This window comes from Malus domestica, chromosome 12, assembly GCF_042453785.1.
Source record: "Malus domestica chromosome 12, GDT2T_hap1".
Lineage (NCBI taxonomy): Eukaryota > Viridiplantae > Streptophyta > Magnoliopsida > Rosales > Rosaceae > Malus > Malus domestica.
This window is the reverse complement of record NC_091672.1, coordinates 12,874,964-12,888,470: the sequence shown is the minus strand read 5'-3', so window position 1 is coordinate 12,888,470 and position 13,507 is coordinate 12,874,964. Positions and strand designations below refer to the sequence as shown.

General features: G+C 42.3%; 1 protein-coding gene across 1 annotated transcript; it reads right to left on the bottom strand.

Annotated features, from left to right (window-relative positions):
- Positions 1 to 932: 932 nt before the first annotated feature.
- On the bottom strand, positions 933 to 2,659 carry LOC103448262 (polygalacturonase-like). Its single transcript, XM_008387513.4, has 4 exons — positions 2,062 to 2,659; positions 1,680 to 1,969; positions 1,274 to 1,502; positions 933 to 1,166 (listed from the first exon to the last, which is right to left on the bottom strand). Exons 1-4 carry the CDS (start codon positions 2,530 to 2,532, stop codon positions 948 to 950), a joined length of 1,209 nt encoding a protein of 402 aa, XP_008385735.2. The 5' UTR covers positions 2,533 to 2,659; the 3' UTR covers positions 933 to 947.
- Between the last annotated feature and the right edge of the window lie 10,848 nt (positions 2,660 to 13,507).

Genomic DNA, 13,507 nt, shown 5'->3' with positions numbered 1-13,507 from the left:
ACTTTTTACCTTCCATTCTGAGCTATCATGAACCCTGAGATTTCCAAAGCTTTCAATTTCTTGTTTTCTCAGAAAAGAAACACCCTTTACCCACATCCTCCACCGTGGATTACTTTGGACCAGCTGCCGGTCCAAATCAAAATTTTATGCCCCGAATACAGGGATTTAAACAGCATGTGTGTTTCCACCTATAGACCTATTATGCAATCAAGTGAGACTTCTGATCTGTCCCTTCATTTTCATTCATGGTTTACTGGCCCTGCCTTTGCCGCTCTTCCCATCGTTCTTTCAGAACCTTCAATGCTATGTTGATGCTCCACACAAGGCGATAATGGATAATTTGAACAGATAGAGTAGTCAATTTACTAACCACATGCGGATGCACTGAACTCGGGGAGGTGTTTCACTGGGCTTGTTGATAAATTTGAAGAGATAGGAATAAAACTTTTAGCTATTAAGCTTGATTGTAGAAGATATACACCAACTTGCTGTGCAGGAAATAACCTTCATTCATATCTCTAGGCTTTGTACTGGTTTTCACCGAAAATAAATAAAAATGGCTTTGTAACGGTGTTGCTCACCACTTAGCTAAGTTTAGTCTTTCAGTTGATACTTTTATAGTTTGGTTCGAGAAGTCTCTAATGTTATATGGAATGTCATCTTCCAAGACTCGTTTTGTAATTGAAGTTTTTTTTATCAATATAATACCATTTATACTAATAAAAAAAAAAAAAATATTTCCAATGCATGTTAAAAGCTAAGGAAAATTAATTGTAATGATTTCCAGTGTAATGAATTTGTATCAGCAACATAGAATTGATGGAGCTCTTGTCAACTTAATTGCAATGAATAAATGAATGATCTTTATTTACTGAACATTATGTGTCTCTGTGTGTAGATCATCATCTGTACAAGTCTTTTGATGCCTAGATTTTTGTTGAATGCCATCACAAACAACTAGTTGGGTGTACAAGGCCAGAAGTCTTTCCAATTGCATTGCTACAATATGACTGAGCCACTTGCTTCTTGCAGGTCAAGCTCACGTTTTCGAGTTTTATCCCTCTGCAAGGATTTGCCGCACTGCAATCAAGATTTACCGCGATTGCTGTTGCCGATGTTCCTTGAATGTTTCGGAACAAAACATCACTGACTTTCACACCCGATACCTATATGTTGAAGCACAATAGACGGAAATGTTTAAATAGACAATAAGTAGAGAGGAATTAAGGACGTACGTTATTAACCGCATGATTATATTGAATTAAGCTTATACCTGACCAGGGCAGTTGACGTTGTGTGGGCAGTAATTTTGGTCTATGATAATGGGATTTTGGACATTGTGCATGACGACGTCAAGGAATTGGACACTTTGAACAAACCCGTGGCTCGGCCTTGCCCAAGACTTAATCCTCAAACCATTTTGGCCACCCTTGAAAATTGCATCCTTCACTGTCACATTTTGAACTCCTTCCTCTTCCAAGTCTTTGCCCAAACTCCCTATGCTGCAATTACCGCACCCTTGTAAGCATAACCCCAAACTACTACTAAGTATTTAGGAGTAATTGTTGGTGGTAATTAAATGAATGCGGCCACATGTTAAAACTAGTCCATGTGTTATAATACAAGTGAACATAAACTTATGTATAGATAAGCATGGCAAGCAACCACTATAATCTAACCTAATGCCGTGACTTGGTCCACACGATATGTGCTCGATCCACAAGTCCTTGGTGCCGGGGCCAATTGAGACGCAGTCATCTCCCGTTTTGATGGAGGTGTCGAAGATTGCAACATTTCTTGACAATTGAACATGGATGCCGTCAGTGTTGGGGCTATTGCCGGCGGCAATGATTTTGACTCCTTGAATGTGAACATCTTGGCACCCGTTTATAACAATGTGGTACATCTGGCTGTTCAACGACATTAGTCCGTCGATCCTAATGTTTTTGGAGTTTGTAAAACTCAAACTCTGCGATCCCCAGTCCGGAAACAATAATTTAGTTACATGTATTACATGATATACTTCTTGAAAATCTTGACAAGAAAAAGGAAATTACTAACCGTTGCTCCGCTGGGGCAATCAGTGCTTCCCGCTAACTTGCATGCCCACAAGGAGGAGCCTTTGGCGTCAAGTGCACCTCCAATAATGGAAACGCCGGTAACTGTTTCGAAGCTTAGCCAATTGTCAGCTTGGCCAAGAATTTGGTAGTCAGACGAAGCGACGAGAGTTCCATCAATCCAAAAAGTAATACCTGGGCTTTTGCAGTTGTCACCTTTAAAAACCATAGCAGTCGGAAGCAAATACATCCCTTTTGGTACCCTAATCGTACTGGAATCCGAAGAGGCACAAGCTGCACTCCATGCATCCATAAAAGCTTGGGTGGAATCGGTTACTCCATTGGGCTTAGCTCCGAAGCTCAGGATATTGAGAACTAATGTAGTACTCTCAGCAATAAATGATTGGTGTAAGATAAAGAGAATCATGATTGGTACTACGCTAGCTCTGGAAAAACAACTTGCAGCCTCATCCATTTTTTTTCCTTTCTTTTCTGCGTGAAAGGGAGCGATCAAGAGAGAAATTAAAGAAGAGATTAAACGAAAACAATTAGGATGTCAGAATGCAACGGAATGTAGTTGAATATTTTTGCTAGAAGGTGAAGGTAGCTGTAGGAATTGAGAGATTGATGCAGAATAACTGAAGTGTGTAGGGTATATATAATCTTCACGGTGCATGCATATATGCAGTAAATAATTAAGCTAGCTAGTATAGGTTGTATATAAAATTATATAGATACAAGATGGTGTAGATTTCAAGTAAATTAAATTATTATATTAATGAGAAATGGATGCCTTTACATGGAAAGCATTTCTTAAGAAAGCTGCGCCGGAAATAATTAAGCCCACTATAATTTGGTAGCTAAGCTACTCTTTTGTGTTTTACTTACTTGCTAATGAACTGCCTAATGGTTCATTTGATGCTCACGCTCTCCCCACAAATTAATTACTATATTTGTAGACGCGCGTCTGCTAACCAGTTACCATAGATATACGTTATATTATATTAGATTAAGCTTGTAAAGATTCGGCTTCAATGCTTCACACCATTTCTTGTTTTTTGTGTTTTAGCCATTTGATTCGATTTTCACAACTATTTAATTTTCTATTTTCAATATTTGTAATTCATTTTCCGTATCATTCATAATTGCGTACAATTGAAGATTAAATTTTGTAAACTAAATGATATGATTGTTCATGATTGAATTATTACTTAAGCATTGATTAACTTGCTTATTTTCTATTGACGACACATCATTTAGTTTGCAAATTTAGTTTAAAATTTTAGTCTTCCTAGAATTACCTATAGTGCATCACTCTAATAATTTAATGAAAAAAAGTTTATAGCTTTAATATTAATTTGGCCGTTGGCTTGTTAATAAATCAACTCATCCCAAGTGAAATGTACTTAATTTCCTTCATGGCCACTCATTCCTCAGTGGAGTAAACCCTGAAGAACACCGAGGGATTTTGTGCCTTATTCAAAACCCAAAACACATTGTATTAGAATTCATTTTTTCTTCTTTAATAGTATGTTTGGATGAAGAAATTTAAGATTACTATGAAATTTTAAAATGACGGAGATTGAAATGACGGGATTTTATTTCCTAGAATTTGTGAATTTTCTTATTTGGTTAACCTAAAAGAACAATGGAATTGAATACATAATTTGTTATTTTTAAACTCTCAATCATAGAAATTGGGAAATTATACTTATTTACATGGAATTCAAACTTGGGAATTGGAGGTCCCAAATTTCAAGTTTTTTTCCATGCAAAAATTCTAAATTTCTAAGTTTATGAATCCAAACAAGGAAATTGGTGCATGTCAATTTATAAATTCTGATTTTAATCCAAATTCCAAGTTTATTTCTCTCATCCAAACATAGTGTAACTCTGCATTTCTCTGTTTTTTTTTACATTTTATATAAGTGATTTTAAGGGATGAATGAATAAAAATTCATAACATGTACAACTGTGAAAAATCTGAAAGAATATATAAACATTCGTGATTGCATTCTCCACATGTAGACTGTGGAGCCAAAAATATTCACTAGGCGACACGTGGACTTTTGGACAAAAGAGAACAAAAATACCCTTGAGGCATACCAGGATTCCTACGCGCAAGCAGTGGGCAATCATCTTTCAATCAAGTCAAAAGTGCCCAAAAAAGGTAACAATTAAAAACCTCTTTCATCAAATCCTTTCTATAAGGTATTTCCCAAAACCTAGTATTTTCTATTTCATTATTTAGCTAATCAATTAGCTAAATAATATATACCTACCATATTTCCTAAAATCTTCCTTTAAAATCATAATAATTGACTAATTAAGGGATTAATTCCTAATCAATTCCTTAATTGTCAATTAAAACATCCATTCAACCCCAAAAACAAGTGAAGGGCCGGCCACCTATTGTTAGAAAAGGAATTGGCCATGTTTTGTTTATCTCTTGATATTTGCCCATTTCATCCCATTAATTAGCTAATTCATTTGGTAATAATTTTATTTTGCCAAATTAATTAGTCAATTAATCACATAACTCCCAAAATCATCTTAAACCTAAATTAAACCCAAAAAACCCTAGCCACCTCCTATCCCTATAAATATACTCTCATTCTCACCAAAAAGAAGATCCCAACACTTTGGCAAAAATCCCAAAATTCTCTAAACACTCTTTCTCTCTAAATTCTAACTTTGGCATCGGAGGTTCTTCGGCCAAAGCCCCCCCCCCCATTCATCGTGGGCGCGTGAGGCTCTTGGCCTTAACCTAAGGTGTTAATTGTTTTGTAGGTGCAAAATCGTCCAAGATCGAGGAGGAAGAAATTTGCATCCACAAATTGGTGCTTTCATTGAGAGTTGAAATCCATACTCGTAGAAGACTCTCGCACAAAAAAGTTTTTTCTTTATTTTCTAGTCCATTTGAATATTTTTCATACGTTCTTATTATTAGAATTTTTTTACTTGCAAAGGTTCTTTGATAAAACGTATAAGCAAAATATAATGGCTAGAAATTTAGAAAATTCCACAAGTGAAAATTCTAATGTTCAAGAAATGGGATTGCGAAGATCCGTGAGGCTAAATGCGACAATAAGGGGAGCGGCATCATCATCACGAGCTTCCACCATGGGAACCACCGTGGTGGCTACCTCGGTAGCCACCCGCGGCGAGGTCCATGGTGCCTTCACCACGGCCACCATGGGAACCACCGCGGTGGCTACTTCGGTAGCCACTCGTGGCGAGGTCCATGGAGCCTTCACCACCGCCCGGAGATCCGTGAGGCAAAATGCGACAATAAGGGGAGCGGCATCATCACCACAAGCTTCTACCATGGGAACCACCGTGGTGGCTACCTCGGTAGCCACCCGCGGCGAGGTCCATGGTGCCTTCACCACGGCCACCATGGGAACCACCGCGGTGGCTACTTCGGTAGCCACTCGTGGCGAGGTCCATGGAGCCTTCACCATGGCCCGAGCCGTGCCATCCGAGGCTCACGGTACCAAGACCACGATCCAAGCCGTGTCATCCAAGTTTACGTGGACCCAAGCCCAGGCCTCGCATTCACATGCACCGCGCATTGAGCAGCCTGCTCCTGCCAAGCAGCCCACTCCCGTGGCCCAGCCTGCTCCTGCCAAGCAGCCTGCTCTCGTGACCCAGCCTGCTTCCGACGAGCAACCCACTTCCGTGGTCCAGCCTGCTTCTTTCGAGCAGCCCACTCTCACGGCTCAGCCTGTTCCCGTGGCTTTCAAAGCAGCCCAAGTCGGCCCAAGACTATCTCAACCATCCGGACCTACCATCGAGCCGGGGGCATTCTCACCACATTTTTTCGCGGATTTGACATTTCCTAACTCAAATCTCGCGCTCGGAGTCTACCACCTTTCCACTGCCCAAGGAGGCGCATTCCTTCCAAGCTCTTCCAATCCAAATGGCGAACAACACTTGTCTCGACAAGTCATAGAGTTGACGAGCGCCCTTGCACAACAGACAACTTTGGTGAATCAACTTTTGCAATGCATCGGGATCCAACGTGCCCCGGACGAAGTATCCCGAAGTAGGACAAGGGCAGACGAACCTTTCCAGCAGCGTCCCGACAATCAGCCATTCGACCAGCCACGAGCCGAACGTTCAGGCAGTGTACATTCCCGATTGGGCCCCCGAGATAGCGTATACTCCCGTCTTAGCGCGCGGAGGAGCGTGTACTCTCAACTAAGCCCACGGATGAGCATACATTCGCGGTTGGGGTCACACTCCGATAGTCAACATGAGCAACCTTCCGGACAAAGTGTTCATTCGCGGCTAAGCCCACAAGGAGCATCATCCACCTCACATCAGAGTAGGCAGCACGACGGACGGAAAGAAGCAGTCACTCAATCCAGCTCAAGTTCAAGCAGCAGCCTGCGAAGAACTCGCTCGCCTGCTAGAAACGCACCACATGCACTGCATCTGCGGCGTAGACGAGCCAAACACATGGAAGAGCAGCCTAGACCAGCAAGTCATGGTTGGGGGCAGCCGAGAGCTCCGCTACCCCAACAAAGGCAAATTCAGGAAGAAGTAGAAAGACTCTTGACCAAGCGATTGCATGATTTCCAACGTAACGAGGTCACCGACGAGGCACTACGACGGAACATGACCAACATAAGCAGGTCACCCTTCACGGACGAGATCGAGCAGGCAGAGCCTCCACGAGAGTTCAGCATGCCATATTTCACATCTTTCAAAGGGGATGAAGACCCGGAGAGACACTTAAAGCGCTACCGAAGCGCAATGATCCTTTATCGAAACAACGATGAGCTTATGTGCAAGATATTCGCCACCACTCTACAAGGCGAGGCGCAAGATTGGTTCTACACCCTGCCGCCACAATCCATCCGGAATTTCTACGAACTTTCTTTGGTTTTCACCAAAGAATATTCATCCTATCGCTCGATCAAAAAGAAATCTGATCATTTGTTCAACGTCAAGAAGAACCCAAATGAGTCACTTCGCGACTATGTGAGGAGGTTCAAAGTAGAGAAGGCAAAAATAGTCGGATGCAACGACTCGATAGCTAGAGTAGCCTTCCAAAAAGGACTTCCAGCAGACCACCAGCTATTCGGAAAATTGATCATGAAAGAAGATCTAACTCTGGCAGACTCTTTTGCTTTGGCAGAGAAGTATGCACTTTGGGATGAGGCTCGCCAATGCACATTCAAGGACTTGAAGAAGTACCCAACATCACCTCCCTAGAAGCAGCGGATGACTTATTCACATGTTTGACGGTATCTAAAGTAGCAATAAGCTCTACCATCATGCGAGAAGAGATGGGGGCCGACTACCTGTATTCCACAGTTACCTGTATTCTACAGTTCAAAAGCTCTCCTCGATGTTATTAAAAATTCAAAAGCTAACTTTGGCGATAGTTGTTGCAACCCAGAAGCACAAGTTTTACTTTCAAACGCATGCAATCATCCTAATGACGTACTATTCTGCCCAATCCAGACGCGCGACGATAAAGGCGTAGACCCTGGCAGATGTAAAGTTTTCTGACAAACGCAACACTGAAAGGACACACTCGAAAGCAAGTTTTGTCCTCGTCACCCTAAAAGATTCTACATAGGAGCAACATGTACCGGCAGTTGAGTACCATTTCTTGCTGCGCATCACACGGCCCTAGCCGACCCTTGCTCAATGATTCAACTCTAGAGTGGCCCAATACCGGCAGTTGAGCATCTCCTGTTGCGTATGACATGGCCCCATCTCCACAGCTCCCTACTGCGTCTTCACGCCGAGCCTAGGTGACGCAACAGAGCGGCCCAATGATGCCTCAGAAGTAGCCGAGCACACTCTAGCTGCGCCTACTCCACCCGATGGAGACTTCTGGCATTTGCATGTCGACGACGCAAAAAAGCCTTCATCACTGCCAGCAGAGAAGGCTCCAAAAAGATGGATCCCATCTGGGAAGGTCCGTACAAGATCAGCAGAGTAGGGGGCAAGAGTAATTACACCCTCACCACCATGAAGCGGCAAAAAGATTGAAAAGAAATGGATGGCCTACAATCTGAAGAAGTACCATGTGTGACCTCCCGCTACATCAAAACCCGAAGACTCAATAAGCTCGACAGGCACCACCTCACAAGCTGAGGACTATCCAGTTGTTATGCAGTTCCTACCTTACAGCTAAAGTTCTCGTTCGTTTCACTCGTTTTTCAATGAGGAATTTAGAAGTAATCACAACTTGGCTTGGCTGCATGCTTACAACAACTAATCACTCCTGCACTTCAAAAGAAGACTGCGCCCTTCTTAGGGACTCATCGCAGGAATTGCGCCCCCCGAGGGACCAACCATGCTCTCCAGTGCGAGAGGGTAAACCAATTCTCCGACACCCATATGGGTCAGCTCTCCAAGACGGGAGGATAAACTTTACACTCCGAATATCCAGACGTGGATGAGCCTGGCTGCCCTAGTATAACTAGATGCACGATGGCTTGCGCCGGGATTCCTAGAAGTAGCCGCAATGATCTTTTTCAAGGCTTAGCTAACTGAAGGATTTTGGGTCTCTTGGCCTAATCCGTGGGGAACCGGGCCCTAGAGACGGAGAGGGCACATTACGCAGTACATCCAATGGACGGCTGCCCTGGAATCCTAAAGCTGCTACCGAGTGCACTAAGGTAGCCTACGGATTCCGGAAGACTGCCTACGGCTTGCCCTTCGAGCAGTGAAGCCGCACTAGACTTATACAACCGCACATTCTTGTGAAAGGTTAAACAAGCTAGCGCGCATATACGAAGTTTTATCCACTGCCGACATGCTACGTAGTTGATAAGCTTCACCTCTGCCAAGCGCGGAACAACCTACACCAAGTCCTAAAGTGTTGTGATACTTGCTACGCAACCTACGGAATTGAAGAAAGTCAAGGTTAACAGCTTAGTGGTTACGCGGACTTGTCTGCTTCTGTAAGTAAGGCATCCGGCTGCCAACCCTATGGCTAACAACTTTGCAAAGTTCTAAACCAACACCTACGGCTGCATAGGCTACGCGAGTTTGTCTGCTTATAAAAAAGTAGCATGCCTGCCACTGGTCTATCAAGTCTAAAGGTTAGGGCATGAACAAAAGAAGTGAAGATGAAGAAAAACGAAGGAAAACATGTTTATAAACAACTAGCAAAGGCCAAATGAGTTCAAGCAAAACAAAAGCTACAAGGAAAAACAAAGAAAATCCTAAAGGCTGCCTAAAATACTACACTACAGCAGCTTGGACATCCCACGACTACTCGGTCGCCACACCTTCAACAGCCGTAACGCTCTTAGCAGCGGCATTATCCGACGCTTCACCCCTGGCTGCCCCAGTCTGGGCACTAACTTCTCCAACTACTTCACCAATGGAAGCCTTAAAAGTAAAAGCAAGCAAGTCTTCCGGAGTAATAGAGAAGGTCTTAAAACCTCAAACCCATCATTCTCACCCTTCAGCTGCTCATTCTTCTTAAGCAGACTAACACAGACGCGCTGCAGCTCATCCACTCCCTTCTTAGCATAAGCAGTGAAACGAAACTCAGAAATTGCAAGCTTAAGATCTTGAATCTGTGGCGAATCAATCTCAGCAGCAAAGGGAGCAGGCTTTGGCGCCACTTTAGCAGCAGAGTCCACCTTACCACTCTTCATAATAGCAAGTCTCTACAAAGGTGAACCGGACTTGGCTCCCAAAGAACGTCCTGGTACAGACTTCAGCACTGGGGGCATGATAAAACCTTTACGCTGAGCAATCTTATCCACAATTGTACTAGCCATTCTCAACATGGAAGACGCCACATGCTCAAATCTAACAGCCTTATTTTTCTTCCCATTAGAAGAAGTCATGTCAATCACATACCTCTCGATAGCAAGCGGACCCTCATGAGCAGCAGAAGAAGTCTTCAGTTTTTTCTTAACTAGGCATCTCATGAGCAGGCGGGGAAGATCTCTTCTTTCCATCTTCATTCATAGTAAGCTCCACGACAGCGATCAGACGAGCTAATGCATCCGCCTTAATCCTCTTTACCTCATCTTTCTGGAGCAGCCCACCTTTCTTTCAGCAAAGAAGACTAAGCAGCCAACGACATTCATGGTACTCAGCAGGGGAGCTCAACCCAGCATTCCAGCAGGCAGAAGGCCTGCATGCCCAACATTCCAGCAGCCCATAAGACCCGCAATCTCCTTATTTCTCTCAATCGCCAGCCTGGCCCGAGTCAGGTCTAAGAGCCCAAAGGACATGAGCTATGCGGCTCGCCTAACACTGTGCCCTAGCGCCACAATCATCGACCCCAGCTGCACAAGCTGCCCTTGGCTCAGGCCAAGCCAAGCTGCCCAAGCAGTGGTCCCTGCCACGACATCTCCTCAGCTCATGCCGAGCCAGCTCCTGGCCCCTGCCAGCCGACGTGACCGCACCACCCCGACGGCTACCCCGCAATAGCACTATCCAAGAATAAGGCAAGAAAAATTAAATTTTTCTTACATTGGTGCGGCACGAAGAAGACGAAGAAAGCAACGAAAGACGGTCCTTTGCACGGGCAAGATGTAGAAGATTGCTAGAGGAGGGGGAACAAATATCCTCTAAGCCATCTCTCTCTTGTAGGGTAGAATAAATCGCTCTCCAAAGTTGATTTAATAACCCACTTAAGGTGGACTTAAATAGGCTTTGAGAGAAATTTATTTCCTTTTCCTAGAAGGATCTAATTTCCTATTAAAGAGATAATCAACATCAAAATAGGAAGCAGTCTTAAGTTTCCTAAAGCAAGAAAATCTCTACACCTGTTGCTCTTTCCTACAAGCAGCCCAACAGGTGTGGGGGCATTTGTGGAGCCAAAAATATTCACTAGGCGACACGTGGACTTTTGGACAAAAGAGAACAAAAATACCCTTGAGGCATACCAGGATTCCTACGCGCAAGCAGCGGGCAATCATCTTTCAATCAAGTCAAAAGTGCCCAAAAAAGGTAACAATTAAAAACCTCTTTCATCAAATCCTTTCTATAAGGTATTTCCCAAAACCTAGTATTTTCTATTTCATTATTTAGCTAATCAATTAGCTAAATAATATATACCTACCATATTTCCTAAAATCTTCCTTTAAAATCATAATAATTGACTAATTAAGGGATTAATTCCTAATCAATTCCTTAATTGTCAATTAAAACATCCATTCAACCCCAAAAACAAGTGAAGGGCCGGCCACCTATTGTTAGAAAAGGAATTGGCCATGTTTTGTTTATCTCTTGATATTTGCCCATTTCATCCCATTAATTAGCTAATTCATTTGGTAATAATTTTATTTTGCCAAATTAATTAGTCAATTAATCACATAACTCCCAAAATCATCTTAAACCTAAATTAAACCCAAAAAACCCTAGCCACCTCCTATCCCTATAAATATACTCTCATTCTCACCAAAAAGAAGATCCCAACACTTTGGCAAAAATCCCAAAATTCTCTAAACACTCTTTCTCTCTAAATTCTAACTTTGGCATCGGAGGTTCTTCGGCCAAAGCCCCCCCCCCATTCATCGTGGGCGCGTGAGGCTCTTGGCCTTAACCTAAGGTGTTAATTGTTTTGTAGGTGCAAAATCGTCCAAGATCGAGGAGGAAGAAATTTGCATCCACATAGACCATGATAGGAGCATATTTATGCGATTTAGTTAGCTTGTTCTTGTGCATTTACGTTGTGTTTTCTTAGCTAAGTTAGTCTTTTAAGCCACTTTCATGTATTTTCAGGTTTTAAGGGCAAAGTATGCAAAGAAGTGTACTTTGGAGCCTTTTGGAGCAAAATTGAGCTTGGATTGGATATCACATGCTTGGAGCGAAATGAATGGACGAAATTGAAGATTTGAAGATGTGAGGAGTCCTAATTGAAGAAGGATTCCTAATCAACGAAGGAGTCATAATTGAAGAAGGGTTCCTAACCAACGAAGAATTCCTAATTAGCGTAAGATTCCTAGTTGAAGATGGATTCCTAGAAGAATGAAGATTCCCACTCAAACAAGGATTCCTACTTGAAGTAAGAAAGTTAAGCCCAAGTTTCCTATTTTGGTTTGATCTTTCCTAAACCTAAAAGGCCTAAGTTCCAGCAACATTGAAGGTTTCCTAAAGCATTTGAGGACATAAAATGAAGGTTCTAGAACACTTAAAAATCTATGCCGCACCTAAACCCTTCTAGAATCCGTTTCCTTGCCTTGCAAGGCTTTCTAGAAGCCATATCCATATCTGCCGCACCTCCTATACCTTTTCCCCTTTGGATTCTGATTGTTTGGGCCCTAATTCTTATTTTATGCTAAGTCCAAGTCCTAACCTAATTTCTCTAGGGTTTTATGTGCCTATATATACTCATATTTCATTCTTTGCCGCAACACCACCTCCCATTTTCACAATTCACACCAGAAACCATTCTTCCCTCTCTGCCGCAACCATCCCTCACCATTCTCCATAGTTTCTGACCTAAAACACCCCTTGCCGCACCATACACCTATCCTAGCCTTAACCCCATCCTTCTACACCATTCATAACCCCCAAAACCTGACCCTAAACCTTGTGCCACAACAAAGAGGAAGGAGGGAAGTTCGTAGACATGCTTGCTATTCAGTTTGGATTGCTGGAGTGTCTAGGTGTTTTCTTTCTTTTGTTTTCAATGTCTAAATTTGTTTATCTTTGCTTTGTGAGTATGAGGAACTAAACCCCTCTTAGCTAGGGAGGAATTCGAAACCATGGTCATGCTTCCCATATGATTTGATTACTTTCAGTTGTGATTCATAAGTTGTGAATTCAATTTACTTATCCATTTGAATTAAAACTGATTTGTGTGTGTTGGTTGAGAGTGCACGCTTAATTTTCATGCATAAATCTGATGCTAGGATATAAGGGAGTTTCACCTATCGTTATAAACTTATGTTCACAAGTAGTGAAGGTTGTTAGTCACAATTGCGTTAAGTAAATTCTTGGCATAAGTTTCATGCAATTCATAGTTACAAGTGCCTTGTCAATGCTTATGATTTTCATAGAACTTAATGATCTTTGCTTGTATCTCTATTATGCAATTCATGTAAGGAACTTGTGGGGAATGCTTTGGGTTTTTGTATGCAATCATCCAATTCAATAAAATTAGGAAAATCTGAGGGTTAATTAGTGCAATTCACGGTTAATCTGAGGCGTTGAGAATTCATGGTTTATTGAAAAGCAACTGGAAATCGTTTTGTTTGCAAGTGTGTCATGTGTGGAGAAGAACCTCTTCTCTAGCCTATCATCCATAATTTTACCCAAATTCGTGCAGATTTCATTAGTTTTTTAATTTACTTGTTTTGTTTTCAAATTCGTCAAAACCAAACCCCCCTTTACTTTAGAGTGTCTAACTAGTAAGAATATGTTTTAGATTGTGTTTTAAGTGTTTTAAGTCAACATAAAACCAAAATTCGTCCAAAATTGTGTTTAGAGTCAGAAACTGTCCAGATTGTGTT